Consider the following 20,328-nt stretch of genomic DNA (forward strand, 5'->3'; position numbering starts at 1 on the left):
TGTTTGTGTTAATGTAGTACCCAGGAGCCCTTATCATGGACCAGAATCCCATTGTTCTAAGTGCTGTACAAACACAACAAAAAGATGGTCCCTATCCCAGAGATCTTACAGTTATTCGGTGGCCTATCCCATGTAAACTGAGTTGAGATTTCTGCCTTAATTTGCTTTGGGATCGATAACCACATCACGCAAACCACCACTGTATTTTGCAAAACAGCGCAGACTAGGAAATTGGTCATGGAGGCAGAACTCCCCTCTCCTCCCTAGTAAGCTGATCTCCACAAGCATTCTACTTGTAATGCTTGTACTATTGTGTTACAGGGAGTTAAACAGAAACAGCAATGATTAGCAGTGACAATGGAAATAAGTAGTGAAATGTTGTGAAATCATTACAAATTGTTTCTCTAGTATGGTGAATGTGAACTGTTCTTTACAAAGAATAGAGTTAAGTCACGTTGCTTGCCGTGTAGGTCTGATAGTCTTGGAGTGATGAGATTCAGGGCAGCAGTTCAGACAAGGGGTGGAGAGACTTGTGGGGAGAAAAACACAATGGGAAAGATTTCTCAGAGAAATGGATTTTAAGGAGAGACAGGGCTCCTGGCAAACAGGAAGAGTGAAACTGTTCAGGCATCTAAGAGGAAGTGTAGTGGAAGACCCAAAGCTGAGGAGGAAGAGGTGGTGAAAGGAGGAGTAGTGAGAGAACATTGGGAGGAGCTGTAATGAATAAGTGGGTGTGAGAAGAGGACAAAATTAGAATGTTGAGTAGGCATCTTGCAGATGAGAAGAGAGAGCTTGAATTTGATGAGGTGGAGAGAAGGAGGAATAGTGGAAGGATTTATGGTGGCCTAAAGGGGGAAAGGTGAGAAGTGGAAGAGAAGAAGGTCCCAGAAGTGGAGGTGAGAGATGAACGAGATGTGGTGAAAGGTGCGGGTGGTGGGGTTAGCAAAGACAGGGCAGATCCTGGTGAGGAAGAAACAGGACATAGAGGGAATAGGGGTGTAGAGGGAAGAGTTGAAGATGCTGCTGTGGTGGTGAGCTGGGGAAACTGTGACGGTGGAGTTGCCTGTGAGGATAGAAGAGGGAGGCAGTGGAGAAGGATTGGAAGGGAAGATTAAATGTTCAGTGTTGAGTGATTGGGTTGATGAGAAAGGAGGAGCAGCTGGAGATGAGAGATTGGACAAAGCAGAACAGTGATTACTCTGTGCTGGGGAAAGAGGGATATAGGCCTGTGCAGAAGACCTTAAAAACAAAATCAATTCCCAAAGTCTGATAGAACACTTGCTTGTATGCATCTTTAAAATTTGCAGCCTTATTCAGTGGAATGTCCCTTCAGATGTGTTGGCTGTCCTGTTACAGTAGATAAGCATGTTAACTGGTTGATAGTTAGTTAAGGCCATCAGTTAGAGACTAAAAATAACAGTTTATCTCTCAGTGAGAGTTGTGTATCATTATTCCCATTATGCAGATGTAGAAACTGAGTCTCAGAGATGTTAACTGACATGCCCAAGCCTATAGAGTGAGTCTGTGTCGGAGTTGGGTGAGACCGCAACGTCTCTTGATCCCCAACCAAGTTCTAAGACCTCTAGACCATGTTTTCCTCTTCAAACTAATGCTTATACAATACCTTGAAGATGCAGAGTGCATTATTAATATTAAATATATGTTAAATGGTTATTTTTCCTGACTTCCCTTGTTAATTGTTTTTTTTTCTCCCCTAGATAAAGCGTGGAGTTCCAGATGTCAAGTTTTAATTATTTTATGATTTTTTTAACAAATATGGATTGAGGAATTATTTTATATGGGAGAGGGAGATGAAAATGGAGCAGCTTGGAACAGACTTAGATTCCCAGGCCATGGGTGAGAAGGGCCCAGTCAGCATTGTTTTAATTATCAGTTGCATTCTGGCATTTTAACAGAATTCTCTGAAAACTTTCAAGTCTCACCTCACCTGCCCAGGATTTTGTGGAGACCATCACCACGGAAAGGATTTGAAATTCAACTTTGTTCATAAAAACCAAGTGGAAACTAGAGTTTTGGGTGTCATACAAAAGGAAACAAATAGGAAGAGGACGAAAACGCACAAGCCAACTGACTTCACCCTCCAACCCCCCCTTTCAAAGAAAAGGATTTACAGCTCAACCTCGCACCAGCTGTTACCCAGCTTTAGCTGTCAAGAGAGAAATAAATAAAATTAAACAACCACCGCTAGCCAGCCTCAGATCCTGGTGAAATCAGGGAGTGTGTTTCTGCGACTGCCTCGGGTGAAGGGGAGGAGAGGGCCAAGCAGTGTGAGGAAGATAAGCACATTGTTTCAGGATACCCCCATCCACTTGAACGGTGACTGGAGGAGACAGCTGGATACCAGGAACAGATTAAAAAGCAAAAGGAGAGGCGACTACCTTGGGATTTTGGTGTGGGTTTTTTCAAAGAAATCTAATGGCAGCGTATTCCTGAGTTGGCCACCTTTCCCGGAATACTCACCAGAGAGGAAAGGACTTCCTCAGCGTGGCAGCCCTCCGTGTGCTGCAGAGTTCTACAACTTCCATTTGCCACTTTCCCCACCCTAACTTATAAAGTCTCTTTGCCTCTACTTTTGAAGCCAGCCTTTGCCACAAGCTGCTTGGGGAGGTGCTTCTGCACCTGTAGTTTGGCTGCTCCCAGCTGTCGTGTTCCAGCAGTAGTTTAAACTGGAATTCAGGTTCCCATTTTATTTTTTAAATCTCCTTCTGTACATCCCTAAACTCTCAAGGAGCAGCGTGAACTCCCTTGGCTGTGTTCTTGGGCCTCTCCCTTCAGGAATCAGTGTGGATCCTTCCTCTGGATTATTTCCTCCTGCCTTCTGCTCCATTTGGATCATTCTCTAAGTGTATTTCAGGAAGTTGGGTAACTGCTTACCCCCACGGCTTCTCCCTCCTGTCTTCCCCCTCTGCCATCCTCCTCCTCCCTTTTGAAGGTCCCCTCCCCCTTTTCGTGTCCATTCTGACTCCAGTTGGGCCTGGGCTATGCTGCAGGGCGGATCCCCCACCAGAGCTCCAACATGCCAGCAGCATCTGGAAAGAGATTCAAACCCAGCAAATACGTCCCGGTCTCAGCTGCTGCCATCTTCCTAGTGGGAGCCACCACCCTCTTCTTTGCCTTCACGTAAGTTACAAATAGTTTGCCAGGTATGAGGAGCTGGGCCTGCTGACAAAGTGACTCGGGGCTACCTAAGACATCAAATTGGCCCCATACTCTACTATGACTGAGTGTGGAGGTCAAATCTGGGCAGGGGGAGAGGTAAGGTAACTTGATACAGGAGTTAATCTCTTGTCAGGAGCCTGCTGAAGAGATGGGAGGGGATGCTGCCTTTTTTAATCTAAAGTCTGGGCTCTGCAATTGTGCTTTTTGGTGTCAGAGTGGCCCCCAACCAGCCCCACCACCTCAGCTGGGTTCAGATACATTTTATTTGGCTTTTCCAGTCAAGATGAAGTCAGAGGAAATGGCACACACTGAATCCTATCCAGTTGCCAGAGCAAGGTGCCTTGTAGCTGTTGAGCCACAATTCTCAACTTCTTGCTGTCTTTATACATTTGGAATAACACACAAGCCTTAGCCCAAGGATCATATTACAAATCATCCTGTGTGTGAATAGTGGTCCCATGTGACCTCTGTATCTGTGATGAATCTGGAGGAGATTTCATATATTGGGGATAACCAAAGCCACAGGCAGTTTTTTGGATCCAGGGAGGATGGTAATAGTGTGTGTATAATAATTATTTAGAGAGTTAACAGAATTGACTTGGAAGATACAAGGGAAAGTCCAAGGAATAATGCCCTTTGACTCCCACACAGCCCCTCCCCATCTGCTTCACTCACTGCAGTTAATCTGAGATTTTACTAGAGAGTGGTCTGAGGGGTTCAGTATCTCTGGAATGGGACTTGATTTACCTGTGGGATTGGGAAATAACCATGCCAGGGGTTGACGAGTAAGGATGGTGATAGATAATCATGCTGAATACTGTTAGGCATGCGAGAGCGTTGAGATATAATAGTGCTGGTTGATGTGACAGGGCTAGGGGATGCCTGTGACAGGGCTAGGGGATGCCTGTGACAGGCAGTGATGTTACAGGAGAATCATGCCCCATGTTCACCCCTCAGCTGTGAGGGGCTTGGATTGTGGTGGGCATCAATCTATTTTTTCTGGTGGGGTAAATTTTTCTGGGGTAGGGTTCTTTTTATCCTCATCTGGGGCAGAGCTCACTGGATTCAGTGGCAGGCAGGCAGAGTAAGACCTCAAGGCCTGGGAAGGACCCAGTTTATGTGAGTTGTTGCTGTTCCCATCTCATCCCCCATTCTTGGAAGAGTGTCTTGATTCCAAGCTGTGAGAGTTAGAACTGAATAGCTCAGGTGCCCTTGACTTTAAGACTCTGCATATTATACACTGCATGTAGGGTGTGGCTGTGGCTCTCCTGAATACTAGGGTATGCAGGAACCCCAGACCACATGAATGAGAGAGTCCCTCTAATTCCATTCAGTAAAATAGCGATACACATGTGACTTCTGAGGGATTAAAGCTAGCGCAGGGAGTGGGGAAGAGGGAATGATCTCTGTGCTGGAGAGGCTCATTGTCAAAGCAATGAGATGTTGCCCCTTTGCTGAAGCCTCTGTACTATTCAGGCCACCCTTGGGTTTTCTCGCCAGTACCTGCTGGTAACCACATGTGAGGGGTTCTGGGAGTGTTAGAATTATCCCAGTATTGTATTAGAAATATCTTGATTTTTGATGTGAAGTGAAACTTGCCAGTGTTAGGGCTTGGTCCCATTGTAGAGGGGAGGAGGCAAGCGCATTGGGTGCTCAGATGCCCACTTATTTCAGGGTGGACTTTTTAGTTCAGCTGCCTCTGGTTGGCCACCTGGCCCCGTCTCCAGCTTTAATCTTGCTGAGACTTGAGAATGGCTCCTTCTCTCTTTCAGCCTCCGTGGAGTGGGGGAAGTGGTTGTGAAGCTTCAGCCACTGAGCAGAGATTAGTCAGGTACTCAGGATAGACAGGGCTCAAACGTACCAATATAGACTAGTCGAGACTGATGCACAAGAGACGTGTCCCTTTAGAACCTACCCAACTCCAGTGGAGACAACTGTCAATCAAGCGCTTCTTCCCCTCCCTGCCTGGGTGGATGCTGCCTTTCCTCTTCAGGGGCCCCTCCTCTTCCGAGTGCCTCTCAAACACTAGCTGCTCTGATGTCTGGTCTTTGTGGAGCACATCTACCAGATGGCATGAGTGAGGAGCTGCCGCTGGGAATGGAGGGGCAGCTGAGAAATGCACTTAGCTCTGTTCATGAGTTGACTTGCTGTTGCTGAGAGTCTTTTATTAAACCTTGGGCAAGAATTTCCCCTGCTGGGCATTACTGCCTGGATCCTCGCTTTGAACTGGAGGAGCCACTAATATTGGCTGGCAACGGGATTGATTAGTGTTGGGCATGGGTGGTGGGGGGCTGAGGAGGTAGTGTGTTACTCAGCATCCTGGAGTCCAGGGAGATTACTAATGAACCCAGGAAGCTGAATAGCACATAGTCTCTCCTCAGCCACCCCAGAACCTGCATGGGGCATAATAAAGAGCAAAAATTTCTCCCGCCAAACCCGCAATCTGGGTCCCATGGCAGCGACTGCACCAGTGGAGACAGAGCCTCCGCTGGCCTATTATACCCGCTGCCCATGGTGCTATGGGGAAACACCTTAGATTGTTCAATAGAGGACTGAAAAGAGAAGGGCAGGGCATGTTTTTTCCTCGCTTACTACTTTGTCATAAAGCTGTAGAGTTGAAAGGGTGGTTGGAGAGTACTGAAGGACGATGTATCTAGGTTGGGAGGGTAGTGCTGGTTTGATTGCTCCCCAGTGTGATTTGGGGTAACTGACATTTTGTCCAGTAGCCCTCAGAATTCCCAGCATAGGGGCTCAAGGCATCTATTTAATCAGACGTGCTTTAGTATATCCACTTTGACTCAGGTGCTAAGGAGTGAAAGGAAGACAACACCCTTGCCATTTTGGGCTGTAAAATATCCCCCTGACAAATTGATTGATGGTGCCAGCCAGGTCGTGTAGTAGTGTGTTCAAAACGGGGAAAGAATTGGGGGTTGCCCTCCAGATTTGTACTCTCTCCATGAGTTGTCATTTGTGGCATTTCCCTGCTGGAATAAGATGCACAGTCTGTTTTTCCCATCATTGTGATGTGTAGCATCTCACAGTGGTGCAGAAGAGTGTAAAAGTAGGAGAAAAGGGGGCGGTCCCCAGCAGTCTGTGAACCAGCAGCTGGACAGGTGTGAAAAATCACTGAGTATAAGAGTGAGCTCCCTTCTCCCACTTGATCATCTTCTCACAGGGCTGAAAGCTGCAAAGCCTTGTTGCGATTACTTAAACGCCTGCACTGTTGAGCAGGTTTGTTCGGGATGGAAATACCTGGGCAGAGTCATTTAATTGTAGGTCAGTTGAAGTTGTTTAACCTACTTTACAGCGTCAGATTAAAACTGAAAGCACCGCCAGACAGGAGCACAGCTCAGAGAGGCCAAAACAGTACATTGCCAGTCAGATTATTGAGGGCTATGTTGTATTGTTTCCTTCAGCTCAGAGACCGACTCCCCTCTTGATGATCTTTTTTTTTTTTTGCACAGCTGCTTGAGGTGGTGGAAAGGAACATAAGGCTGCAAATCTGATTTTACTCTCACTTGATAACAATTCTTGAGATTTGAATCATTGTCCTTGTATTTTCCCTCCTCTGTCACTTGTGAGCCACCTGGTTTGTGGTTACAGACAGGTCCCCTCCCCTTTTGGTGTCCCTGGATAGTGACAGCAGCAATTAGGTGACAATGGTGCAAGCCTGGTATGTTTCAGTCTGCTCTCTCCACAGCCTGTGGTCAGGTATGGGAGCAGCCCAGTCCCAAACTGCCTCCAGTAGGATTGCTCACTAGGGCTGTCTTGTTTATTGCAGGGTTGCTTACAAGGGCTGTGCTGCTGGCATTGTTTCTAAAGCATTTGATTTGGAAAACAAAACACACGTAGTTACATTGGAGTTAAACAAACAGAAGAGAGATGAGGAGAAAAAAGTAGGTTCCATGTAAAGACTTGAGATCATAGAAGATCAGGGTTGGAAGGGACCTCAGGAGGTCCTCTAGTCCAGCCCCCTACTCAAAGCAGGACCAATCCCCAGACAGATTTTTGCCCCAGATCCCTAAATGGACCCCCAATTATTGAACTCTCAACCCTGGGTTTAGCAGGCCAATACTCAAAACGACTTGCAGGTCCCTCGTTGTCCTGTGATGATAATCCTCAGCGATGGGGTGTGAGAATCGGACTGGTGTGTGGGTTTCTATGTACACTGCCTGGATGGCTATCTTTGGAGATTTTGAGGCCCATGTGGATCCTTCACTGCATCTTTCCAGCATGTAATTTGTGCTGCCTGTTAGTCCATCTGAGACCTGACCTAGGATTTACGTGCCTAAGTCGAGAAGTCCATTTTAATGTATGGACTTAGTTAGGAGAGGCATCATGTCACATAATATGGTTTAAACTAATTAGGGTCATCGGCCACTACTGAGACGAAGCTGCAAAAACAGAATTGACTTGAGTGAGAATAAAGAAGGAAGTGAGCTATGTCCCCCATTCTCTTCTTGGAAGGAGGAAGAAGCTGTGAATTTGTATTGGGGGTTTCTCCTGAACATTTCCAATCATTTAGGACAGGGAAAGCCCTTTGGGATCCATTTCTCTCCCCCCTCCCTTCACACTCTTCCAGGCCTGCTCCCCTGAGTTTCTGTAAACCTAGTTTTCACTGTCTTTCCCCTTTTGAAGACAATTTGGCCATCTATATAATCTCACCTTTCACAGAGGTTTCTTAATGTACATCTGCTATTTGTCCCTTTGCTCAAATTCCTCCCAGAATTCCTAGCTGCCCTCTCTCCGGCTCCCTGATTAAGCAACACAATTGCCCACTTCCCCAAACAAGCTGCCATCTCTTATGTTTTAGTCTGTACCAAAAAAAGCAGCCAGTGGCTGCTAACCCCTCATTCCCTGTCCTCCTTCGGTCACCCCAATCCTTTTCCTTATGGGCATTCTGCAGACAGAAAAGCACCATCCAAATGCAAGGATGGGTTTTCATTTTCAGCTTGCTGTATAGTACTTGTAGTTTGAAAGCATTGGAAAGTTAGGTACCTGAAAAGTAGTATCTCAGGAGATATGAAATGGAATATAGTCTCTTGCACTGACGGCTGCAGCTCTGTTTCCATCAGGGGGATGGTGAGTGGGGTATGGATTCTCTGTCCTGCCTCAGGGGCCCCAGCCAAACCTGTGCCAGCTCAGTAGTGATGGAAATTCATCTGCTCACAGCTGTTCGGTTCCTATTTGAAACGAGTTGAAGAGTGTATGGGTTGCAAGGATGGCTGTCGGCCTGTGTTCTTCTTGTCTCTTTCTTTACCATGAGCCCATTCCCATGATTACTGAGTGCCTTACATGTTTATTAAAGTGAATATGCACATCTCTTCACTTGGTTTATTGGAGGCATTTTGGTGGCGTTATTTTTGTCAGGCTGGGTTGTTTTATAGTGGATCTTTTCCTTTCTGAAGGTGCTGAGATTTATGGTCACTCTGATCTCTCTTGAGCTTGCCTGAGTACTGATAAGGCTCAGTCTCCGACAGTCACATGAGTCTATATCACAAAAAAGCCACTGGCATTGATTTTCCATTTGTCAGTCTCAGCTGAGACCAGAGACTGAATGGGCCAAGGAAACCTAACGTCCCTTTCCATAGGAGGAAATGGGAGCTTGCTCCTGCCCCATGGGGGTGGGTGGGCAATAGTGAAAGTAAAGCAGGAAGTGTGATCAGATTTGCCTGGAACTGGGTTGGAATTGGGGTGGGCTGTGGTATCGGGCCTCCCAGTGGGCCTTTCACAGGGAGTCTGAGCAGAGGGTCCTAGCTGTATTGCACCCCTTGCAGTCTTGACAAAATGCAACCACATGGAGCTGGAGGGTTATTTGCAATGAAGGTTTAGCGAGAAACTGGAAAGGCCTGACTATCCCCCCCCTTCACAGTTCAGCCAAGTGAATGTGATAATGCCAGCAGCATCTACTCTTAACTATACAGAGGGAAAGGTCAGAGTGCAGCACCAGAGTCAGACATGGGGGGTTGTTTCCTGTGAAGTAATTGTCTCCCTGGGGGAAGTGAAATAGCCACTAGAAGAGGAAGAGGAGGGGGTTTTGGGGGTGTGATTGTTCCTGTGCTATAACTGCTATCTTTGGGGAGAGAGGAAGATCTGGTGGCATTAAAGAGCACGGTCTGTGGCAGGGGTGGGCAAACTTTTTGGCCCTAGGGCCATATCAGATACAGAAATTGTATGAAGGGCCAGGTAGGGAAGGCTGGGGGAGACTATGCCTCCCCAAACAGTGAGGAAAGGCGTGGCCTGGCCCCCTGTCTAGCCCCCCGGAACCCTGAGCCCCATCCAACCCCCCCAGTCCCCACTCCCTGACCGCCCCCGGGATCCCCACCCCATCCAATCTCCTCTGCTCCCCACCCCCTGACTGCCTCAGGATCCCTGCCCCTATCCAATCTTCCCTGCTCTCCCCACCCCATGTTATCTGTGGGGTGGGGAAAAGGGGGGCTCAGTCCTTTCCCTGTGCGTGTCCCCTGCTCGTTTGGCTGCTCTCCCTGGCAGTCAGGCAGGGCTCGCTCCCTGTCTAGGCTTGGCTGCTGGGGACAGGGGCCAAGCATGCTGGGGGTGGAGGGGGGCCTGGCTTGCTCTGCCCCTGCCCCTGGCAACAGGGCCCAGGACCTTGACCATCCTCCCTGGAACTGCCCCTGATAGCGCCACCCTGGAACACCAAGTCTGGCGGCGCTATAGTTGTGCCGACCGGCCGGAGCTGCAGCCATGCTGCCCAGGTGCTGGGGGAACTGTGATTGCGAGGGAGGGAGGGGAACAGAAAGGGAAGGGCCAGGGGCTAGACTCTGCCCCGCTTACTGGGCTGCTGCGGGAATTGGGCTGACTCCTCTGCAAGCCTGTCCTGATCCGACTCCCTGGCAGGAGCTCAGGGGCCAGAGGGAAGGGTCCTACAGGCCGGATGTGGCCCGCGAGCTGTAGTTTTCCCCCCTCTGGTCTATGAAGTAACTGGTTTCTCCAAGTGTGACTAGCAGAGGAACCATCTATGCCTCAGCTCTCAAAGTATGACTCAGTTTGCCTGGTAGGCTGGAACTGTTGAGTTTCCAAGCGCTCTGTTGTTATCTACAGTGGAAAGACAAGCCTCAACAGCTCCTCTGGAAATCAGTAAGTTTCTCTCTAAACGTAAGAGCAAGCCTCAGTTCTCTGGGATTCAGATGGTCACTGAGGCTGCTATGTGGAGAACCCCACCTCCAGGCTAAAGGAGCATGGAAACATTCACTGTCCTTGCTGCTTCTCCCTGGGCATGTTGTGACTCAGTGTGGGGAAGTCCAGTCTAGCTAGGAGCATGAAAGACAGGAATGCATTGCCCTGTCTATCTTCAAATAATGAGGCTTCCTTCCAGCATCAGCCTGGGCCCCTGCTCTGCGAGGAGCAAATGGTACCTGCCTAGGACTTTCTTATCTCTGGTGCTTGGAGAGTGGATCCAGGCACTGTTGCCCTTGAGGAATTCTCACTGTGCTGAGAAGCTGAGTGTGGGAATCCTGGCACTAGTGTCTGGTTGCGAATCTTTGTTTGCTTGGAGGGTGAAGGCTGGAACAATTAGCTAGTAGGACCTACACATCAAAATGCACGAGTGTCAGGCTTCACATTTCCTGGAAGTATGGATTCCGCACACCCAGAGCACTTAGAGCAGGGATTGGCAATCTTTGGCACACAGTCTGCCTGGGTAAGCCCACTGGTGGGCCGGGCCGGTTTGTTTACCTGCCGCATCCGCAGGTTCGGCGGATTGCAGCTCCCACTGGCTGCAGTTCGCCATTCCAGGCCCAATCGGGGCTGCCAGAAGCAGTGCGGGCTGAGGGATATTCTGGTCACTGCTTCCCGCAGCCCCCATTGGCCTGGAATGGCGAACTGCAGCCACTGGGAGCTGTGATCAGCTGAACCTGTGGATGCGGCAGGTAAACAAACCGGCCCGGCCCACTAGGGGGGCTTACCCTTGCGGGCCATGTGCCAAAGGTTGCCGATCCCTGACTTAGAGACTGGTAATGTGAATCCTGATGCTAGCACACTGGTGTGCAGGTTCCACAATGTAAAGGCTGGGCATGTGAATGCTGCCATTAGTGCCCTGAGCATGGCTTCCACTGCCCATGAGTGGCATGAAAGTGTGACTTGTGGTGGTAGTGTGCTGTGCTGTGGCTGCTGATGTGCTTGGGAGCTGGAAGTACAGGTCATGCTGTGGCTGGTGTCAGGAACACTAAACCCCTGGGGTGTGGATCCTACAGATCTGGAAGAGAATGTTTTTTTCTCTTGTGGAATCTGGGCATCTCTGAACTTTGGCTCAGTTCCTGAACTCCTGCTCTGAAATCCCAGAGTGGAATGGCTTTGAATCCCCAGCCTGCCGTTCTGGGTATAAAGTTCACTGTGTACTAAATGGTCTTGGTTTGGCAGCTTGCCTACCTGGTGTGCTATAACTAGACCTGATATAGGTGGGTGTAGACTTTCCCTAGGGCAGACAGGGGAGATTGAGGAGCTGGTGCTATGCAATCGCTTTCGTTTCCTGTTAACTAGATGGAGAAGAATGTGTTGTGGAGGCTCTGAACACCCAAAACACTCTTGGAATGGAATAAAAAGATTCCCCACTAAAGTACTTGTCGTGAGCATTCCAGACCTCATTCAGAGTTGGGGAGGAGGATCAACTGTTGGAGTTAATCCCTTTGCAGTTGGAGACTTGTTCTGTCACTATTATGATTCTGGTTCACTGGGATCACTTTTGGGGCTGAAGTCAGTCTGCTTTTGTTTTCTCACCCAGCTGATTCTTGAGTGTCCATCACTGTCTCTTAGAAACTTGACTGCTTCTTCCTGAAATGTCCAGGGGAGGGGGTCCACTTTCCTCCATGCTTGGGTTTGAATTTGCCCTCTGTACTGCAATGTTCAATGGGGGGTTCTGCCATTAATTCCCCTCAGAAACAGTACATCTGCCTGTTGGAAGACTGGTTGCGTGCTTTGTTGGCATTGCGAGGGAGAGAGGAGATGGTGTGAAAGCTTTCCTATTAGAAGGTGAGGTTCTCTGTCCCAGATCCACACCTGCAGTTGTGCATGGCCTCTACTAGCTTGCAAAGGTCCAGCTTCCTACATTCTTCTTTGTGGTTTTTTTGGCTCATTCACTACTTGAGCACTTATCATGCAAAGTGAGGTAACTAGGACCTAGTGACAAAGGCTGAATGGGTCTCCCTGACTGTTCCCCTTCCCTCTCACCCTGAAAACTTCAATGGGGCTTTACTTTCACTTTCTTGAAGGGAAGGGAATCTTGCTCTTGGAGAGGGGGGAGCCATTCCAAAATTATATGTGTGACTCCCCCCCACATCAGTCTTTTCCCTCTACTAGGCTTACCCTTTCCTCCTCTGGTTAACAACCACGTCTTCCTCTTCAGTTCCCTTCCCACAAGTTGCTGTCCTCCCAAAGCACCTCTCCTCCACTTCCTTTCCTGTTCAGCAGAGGGAAGAGCTAGGGAGTTGGGCAAAATTCCAACAATAGCTAATAGTCACTCTGAGCTGTAAAATCAAGGGTTCAAGGGCAGGGATTGGGAGTGACTTAGCTCTGCAAGGCCAGCTACTACTCAGCAACTCCCTGTGGTAGGAGGGAGAAGAGGACGCTGCCATGAATGTGGGGGCTGCCTTGTAGGGAGGGGACAAACTTACTCCCTGCCTTGTGATCAGAGAGGGACCAGCCCATCTTCTCCCCTGGATTCACTTGCATGGACCTGCTAGGGAGCTGAGGTCTCAACCCCCTCCCTAGACTGCCAGGAGCTGAGTGGGTTCAGAGCTCTGGCCCTCCGAAGTGGAGAAAGTGTGAGTGGTTCCCACAATCGCTGACCTTGAAGCCCTGACCTCACAGCTGAGCGAGTATATTGCTGCTATTGGAGTCTTGCCCAACTTCCTCTCTCTTTTACTGCACCATGCTATGCACCACCAGAGGCTTCACAGCTCCATGTGGCTGCAGGCAGTCCAGAAACTAATCAACTGATGGCAACTCAGTGAGTGACTCCTTCAGTGCTTATAGCTTGGCTGTTTGCAGTCTCTCTCCAGCTGTCTTGAAGGAGTGAAGTTCAGCTGCTTTTGCAATATCCTTGGGTATAGATAGCTATATGAGGTCCTGCATTCCAACTTCTGCCCCATGTGCTCTCCCTGTTGTATCTTTCCTGGCTGATTAATAGTCACCTCCCCTCTGCCAGCGGCCCCAGATCAAGAGGTACTTTCTTATCTGTCTAGCAGCGAGGATCAGAGGAGGAAGCTCTGCCCTTTTGGGGGCCCTGTGAATGTCTTATCCGTTTGCAAAAACACTAGCCAAGTGAAAAGCGTCATTCTACCAATCCCTTGAATGGCTTTTCTAACCATTCTGCACTCCCTCCTGGGCCAGTGTCATGCAGCTGAGCTCACAAGGAGCGTTGGAGTGGTGGGAAATGGGCAGTTATTACAGAGGCTAAGTTTCACTGTTCACAGTCGTGGGTCCTGTGGTATGGCATGTGGGTCTTCCATTATGATGACATTTGGAATCGCAGTCTAATAGCAGCATGGCTAAGATTTCAGGTCCTGAGCTCCCCTTGCTGGCAGGGACTGGACCCCAGAAGAAAAGTAGAATGAGCACCTTGAGTCGCTGAGCAATTCCCAGGCCAGCCTTTGTGAGGAGAGGATACAAACCATACACAGATATATTGCTAAACTCAAAGTACGGGCTCATTGGTATGGTGTAGATTCACAGGTGTCTTGGCTCTCCTTGCTAGCCACGCTAGTTCAGCTCTTGCCCTGCAGGATTGCTTGGCAGATGTTACCAGTGAGGGATATTGGAGTCGTCTGTAATCCTAGGAAAACTGTAGTCTTGCCTAGTGGATGGGGTGGTTAGTATGAGGGGTCTCTCCCTCCTTCTCAGTCCAGGGTATGGCTTCATTGCATAGTTAACATGGGTGCTTGGCACCTGGGTCTGGGCACCGAGGTTAGCATAGCCTGAGGGTTTCCCCACAGCCAAGCCCCATCCACATTATTGTGTCCTCACTGTTTCAGCACTTGCCCGTGTGTGTGGGAACATATCCCATGGCTCTGTGTGCAGAGATGCTCTAGGATTCTTTCCTAGTCAGTTGTCAATTGAAAGAGAACTTGTCTGTCCTTTGGGAGGAATTATGGGGAGACTATGGAGGATTATCAGCACTCAAGTGAGTTAACCTGTCTCTTCATTGCAAAGTGGGCAGGTTCCAGCCCAAGTTAAAGTGGGGCCTGGGTTCTAACTCCCCCCACCCCAGGTAAGTTAGACTAGGCTTAAACCACCTCCCAGTTTGGGGTTTTTCTGTGTGGATTGTAAGGGGTCTTGGGCTAGAGTCTGGGTTGACTGTGCAGAGAAGAGATGCATACCCTTACTGATGTGACATATTCTGAGATAGCGAGCCAGGTTCAGCTTCTTGGTGTCGCTTCTGCCCTCACCTTTCCTTAAGGAAAGCCCCATGTGTTGGGTGTGATTTCAGAGGGGCTTCCACCTGTACAAACTGCACTCTTATTTGTCCTATGCTGTGATCCCTCAGCAGGAGCATGTGTAACGTGGGAACCATGAGGCTCAATTGCCAAGTGTAACCCTCCCGTAGCAGTGTTTCTTCCTTCCGTTCTCAGATGGTGCATGTTTGGTTCCTGGCCTGAATCTTTGTAGGCAGCCACTGTAGAGAACATAAAGTGGCTGAAGTGGTCTTTAAAGCCCTTAAAGTGGAGCGACTTCCCCCTTTCTCAGTGAGTCATGGGCTCCTGGATTTCTCTGCACCACCCCTTATCTGAGGCCATGTCTACATCTAAAATTTTGCAGCGCTGGTTGTTACAGCTGTATTAGTACAGCTGTATAGGGCCAGCGCTGCAGAGTGGCCACACTTACAGCAACCAGCGCTGCAAGTGGTGTTAGATGTGGCCACACTGCAGCGCTGTTGGGCGGCTTCAAGGGGGGTTCCGGGACGAGAGAGCACACCGGGAAAGGAAACCAGCTTCCCCGCGGTTTGCTCTCTCGGTCCCGGAGCCACCCAGCAAACCGCAGGGAAGGAGACCTGCTTGCTCGGGGTTCCGGGACCGAGAGAGCAAACCGCGGCGAAGCTGGTTTCCTTTCCCGGTTTGCTCTCTCGGTCCCGGAACCCCGAGCAAGCAGGTCTCCTTCCCTGCGGTTTGCTGGGTGGCTCCGGGACCGAGAGAGCAAACCGGGAAAGGAAACCAGCTTGATTACCAGAGGCTTCCTCCTTCCACGGAGGTCAAGAAAAGCACTGGTAACTGTCTACATTGGATTACCAGCGCTGGATCACCAGCGCTGGATCCTCTACACCCGAGACAAAACGGGAGTACGGCCAGCGCTGCAAACAGGGAGTTGCAGCGCTGGTGGTGCCCTGCAGATGTGTACACCTTCAAAGTTGCAGCGCTGTAACTCCCTCACCAGCGCTGCAACTTTCTGATGTAGACAAGCCCTGACACAGTCTGCCTTCAGGGGACTCCAGCCTCAGGCAGTCAGGCCTCTGCTGAGGTGGATTGTAAAGTCAGTCCCTCCCCATTTGCTTGGCCAGCCCAGTCAGGGCACCTGGTGCTGTACAATCCATAAAGGAAAACACAGTCTGTGCCCCAAGAAGCTGTTGGGCTACCCTGAACAGATGAGACAGTTCTAGGTATTGCGTCAGGAGAGGGGGAGGATTGGCCAGATGCCCAGGGTGCCAGTGAGATGAAGATCACTTTTGAGAGTGGATTGACACTGAAAGATGAAAGGTTTAAGGAGGAATTTGTCCAAACAAAAGGGGTGGTGGTGGTGATGAGGTGTCCAGGAAACAGCCCCACGTATAAGGGGCAGCTTGGATGCAGTGTGGAAGGAAGGCGGCTTGGGTAGGGGCTGAGCAGTGCAGAGCTTTGAAGGGGAAGGCAGTGAGGGGGGAATCAGGGAGGATTTGGGGGTTGATGTGGTCTGAGTTGTGGAAGAAGGGAGGATTTTTAGCCACCCCAGGAAGGGTGTCCTTCAAAAGCGCGGTGGTTTTGCTCCTTGTCTGCCTGTTCCTTGCAAGGCTTTTCCCATGCAGGGTGCCCCCGGCTGGCTTCTGGAGTGCAGCTTCATGTGCCATTCTGAATCACTGTGGGGGAATCCCCCTGCCAGGAACGGGAAGGATTGAAAGCCACTCCCTCTACCCCACACACTTTTTGTTTTCTTTCTGGTACTGATATAAAATTACTAAAACCTGTCTAGAATCAGGAATGGTGTAAGGCTGCTTGGGTGCTCGCAGCAGTCACATGCAAACCAAGCTTGATGCTGTTACTCAGGCACAGAATGAATGTGCTAGGGGTGGGGTCGTGACACCCCAGGCTGCCTCAGTTTCACTTCACACAGCCTGCGTAGTACATTGTTCTCAGTCTCTGACCTGTGCATGATGGGCAGTACTTAGCTTTCTGTGGCTAGTGGCTGTTCAGGTAGGAAGGAACCTAGGTTATGGCTCATTGCAAGAGGGGCTTGTTGGAGCAGAAATTGCAATCTGTAGCACCTCTGCTATCCAAGGACTTTGTGAGTATTAGTGGATTTAGCCTTCTCCCTGCCCGCAGCTCCCTGTGTGTGAGACTTATGGGGAAACCCAGAAGGGAAGTGATTTGCCCAAAATCACTTAGCAGATCTGTGGCAGTGTGTGGGACAACACCCAGGAGCAGGACTCAAGCCATGCCAGAATGCTCCAGTACACGGTTTCAGCACCTTTTTAGGAGCTAGAATGGCATTCCAGTACTTCTGCTAGTCCTGGTCCAGGCGATTCCTTTCCCTCCTGGGTTGCAGAGCATCCTCTGAGGCTGTTCAGTCAGTGAGAGTGTCACCACTTCCTCCACCCAGGCCAAACACGGTGTGAGAAAGTGAGAGCCTGCCTAGTGGTGGGTATTTTGGGAGGGACACTGACCTGGATGCAGGCTCTCTTCCCATGGCCTGCCAGGAGAGAGTGACAGGAATTAATTGGGTTAATTTATCAGGTGGGAAATGAGCAAGCCTGCCCTAACACCAGCTGGGTGTGGCCACCAGCACCTCCCTTCCTACTTACCTGCTCTCTGGCCATCTCTCCTTTCTCCCCACACCCTTATCTCCCTCCGCCTCCCTGCCCTTCTTTCATCTCTCTCTCCCACTGCTTGAAGCTGCATGCCAGGACAGGTGTGTGCAGCGGCTCCTCCCTTGGCTTCCAGGACAGGCACGTATTGTTTACCTCTCCCTTGCCTCGCAGCACGACTCCTCTTCCTACCAGTCCCATCCAGGCCTCACTCCACCTACTGGCAGCTCCCCGCCTTGCCAGGCACTCCCAGAACAGGCACCACTCAGGGCTTGTCTACATCACAAAGTTGCAGCGCTGGTGAGGGGGTTACAGCGCTGCAACTTAGGAGGTGTACACATCTGCAGGGCATCACCAGCGCTGCAATTCCCTGTTTGCAGCGCTGGCCGTACTCCCGTTTTGTCTCGGGTGTAGAGGATCCAGTGCTGGTGATCCAGCGCTGGTAATCAAGTGTAGACACTTACCAGCACTTTTCTTGACCTCGTGGAATAAGCAGGTATCCCAGCATACCTGAGGAAGCCTCTCTGGTAATCAAGCAGGTCTCCTTCCCCGTGGTTTGCTCCGGTGTTCTCCGAATCCCCCCCCCCAAGCGGGTCTCCTTCCCCACGGTTTGCGGGGGGGTTCAGGGAATGCGAGAGCAAACCGCAGGGAAGCAGGTCTCCTTCCCCGGTTTGCTCTCGCGTTCCCCGAACCCCCGTGCAAGCAGGTCTCCTTCCCCGGTTTGCTCTCGCGTTCCCCGAACCCCCCTGCAAACCGCGGGGAAGGAGACCTGCTTGCTCGGGGGTTCGGGGAACGCGAGAGCAAACCGCGGGGAAGGAGACCTGCTTGCTTGGGGGTTCGGGGAACGCGAGAGCAAACCGCGGGGAAGCAGGTCTCCTTCCCCGGTTTGCTCTCGCGTTCTCCGAACCCCCCTGGAAGCCGCCCAACAGCGCTGCAGTGTGGCCACATCTAACACCACTTGCAGCGCTGGTTGCTATAAGTGTGGCCATTCTGCAGCGCTGGCCCTATACAGCTGTACTAATACAGCTGTAACAAGCAGCGCTGCAAAATTGTAGATGTAGACATACCCTCACAGTGTGTGTGTGCAGGGACAGCACAGGCAGTGGCAGTGCTTACTTCCCCCAGAAGTGTCTAACTCTAGCCCTGGGGTGATGAGAGACTCTTCAATCTGTGGCCTGTCCAGCCATAGTCCCTCTGCTGAGACTACTAATGGGGAGGATTAAGTAAGTGCTGGTGACTTTGGGATGGGAACATCTGTGCACTGAGAAATGTACGAAGGCCTTTCCCAGTTCCCCTTGCACAAGCAGTACAAATGGCTGTAATGGTTCTGATTGCATCACTGCTTCAGCAGCACGATGGGAAACAAAAGTGGGATAGGAGTAACTCACTATGAACCACTGGATTGGAACTGATGCCCTAGAGCAGACAGACTGTGTCCAGTTCCCCGAGCCCTCCTCTCTTCCCCGTAGCCTGCCCCCTAGCCCTTTCCCCCCGGCACCACTGGACTGCTTGCCTCTTGCTAGGCCTAGGCTGTAAGTGTTGGCATTTGAACATCTCACACTTTGATTTTGGTTAGCAGTGCCAGAACCAGGGTTCATATAGCACATGTGGCTGCTGTTGCCCCACCCCTGCCCTCCACTGGAGATTATCTGTGTTCCTACTGACTTGCATGTGAGAGGATGGTTAATGTGGGCTTTTCTGTCCTAGCTGTCCCTTTAAAGGGACTGTTCAATGATCCCTCTGGCAGCAGAGGAGGGGCTGGAAGAGAAACAAGGAGCAGTGGTGCAGGCCATCCCTGCCCAATCTAGTGTGTGCCCCACAACTGCTGCCCCAGACTCTGAGGCTACCATGGATTACCCCAGTCATGCCATATGTCATCCTGTTCAGCTGCCCATGTGCTCTCCTCTCTGTCTCTGTGCTCCTGCTGCCTAAATCCCTCTGCGTGTATTGCAGACTGCTCTGAGTTTGGGGAGAGGGACAGATGCTGTCCTAGATCTGTGGGATTAAACTCCCAGCAGCAAAGCAGATTAGGGTATTACACCGGCGCCTTCAAGGGGGAAGCCCACTATCTCCTGAGCCCAAGCTCCTCCGGGGTGGAGGGACGGTGATTCCCCTACCAGTGTACACCATTTCTGACACCACTCTCAGCATCCCTCCAAACCCCCCTGGGATTCTGGAGGAGCTGTTAGCCAGCCAGCCAAACACCCAGCAGGATGTGTGGGTCAATGAGGGGGCTTCGTTTAGATCAGGGATAGGCAACCTATGCCACGGGCACGCGAGGTGATTTTCAGTGGCACTCACACTGCCTGGGTCCTGGCCACCAGTCCGGGGGGCTCTGCATTTTAATTTAATTTTAAATGAAGCTTCTTAAACATTTTGAAACCTTATTAACTTTACCTACGACAATAGTTTAGTTCTATATTATAGACTTCTAGAAAGAGACCTTCTAAAAACTTTAAAATGTATTACTGGTACACAAAACCTTAAATTAGAGTGAATAAATGAAGACTCAGCACAGCACTTCTGAAAGGTTGCCGACCCCTGATCTAGAATGAGGGGCACCTGAGCCCTGTCTCCCCCGTGGCACATCTTGCCCTCCCACACCATATGAGTTTTCCAGAGAGTGGGTGGTGGCATATTTCTAAGGGACATCACACCAGTAACATCACTTGCACTGCAGTACGCAATCCTACTCTGTAGTGACTCCTGCTCTTCCAGTCATGCCTTCTACTTTGCCAATGCACCTCAGTCTGGCTCCTGCCCGCCCCACCCTCGTCAGCTCTGCCAATCCATCTGCATCCCAGCCTTCAGCACTGAAATGCACCTCAAGGTTTATAGAAGCCCTTTGTTGTATGGGGTCTAGTTAATTCCAGTGGGTCTGGGTATCATGGTGGGGATTCTCTATATAAGGTTGGAATTCTCTTCTGTCTACCCTATTTTGACCTCCACCCAAACAGGCTTAGCAATAGCAGAGTATTAGCCATTGTGGATCTCAAACCCACCACCCATGACTGAGCTAGATTATTTTATTTGTATTACAGTAGCACATAAAGGCCCTGGCCAGGACCACAGCATGATTGAACTAAGCACTATATGTTATTTATTAGGAGTATTATGGTAGCACCTGGTAGTCCCAGACAGGG

General features: G+C 50.2%; 1 protein-coding gene across 4 annotated transcripts in view; it reads left to right on the forward strand.

The window, feature by feature from the left end:
- The window catches only part of ZDHHC5 (zinc finger DHHC-type containing 5), a 45,303-nt gene that overhangs the window by 13,356 nt on the left and 11,619 nt on the right, over positions 1-20,328 (forward strand). For all 4 annotated transcript variants that reach the window (XM_030561877.1, XM_030561876.1, XM_030561875.1 and 1 more), the window contains one exon: positions 1,719-3,141. In XM_030561877.1, the coding sequence (XP_030417737.1) occupies positions 3,038-3,141 (104 nt within the window). In that variant the 5' untranslated portion in view covers positions 1,719-3,037. The remainder of the gene's footprint in view (positions 1-1,718; positions 3,142-20,328) is intronic.

Source organism: Gopherus evgoodei, chromosome 4, assembly GCF_007399415.2.
Source record: "Gopherus evgoodei ecotype Sinaloan lineage chromosome 4, rGopEvg1_v1.p, whole genome shotgun sequence".
NCBI lineage: Eukaryota > Metazoa > Chordata > Testudines > Testudinidae > Gopherus > Gopherus evgoodei.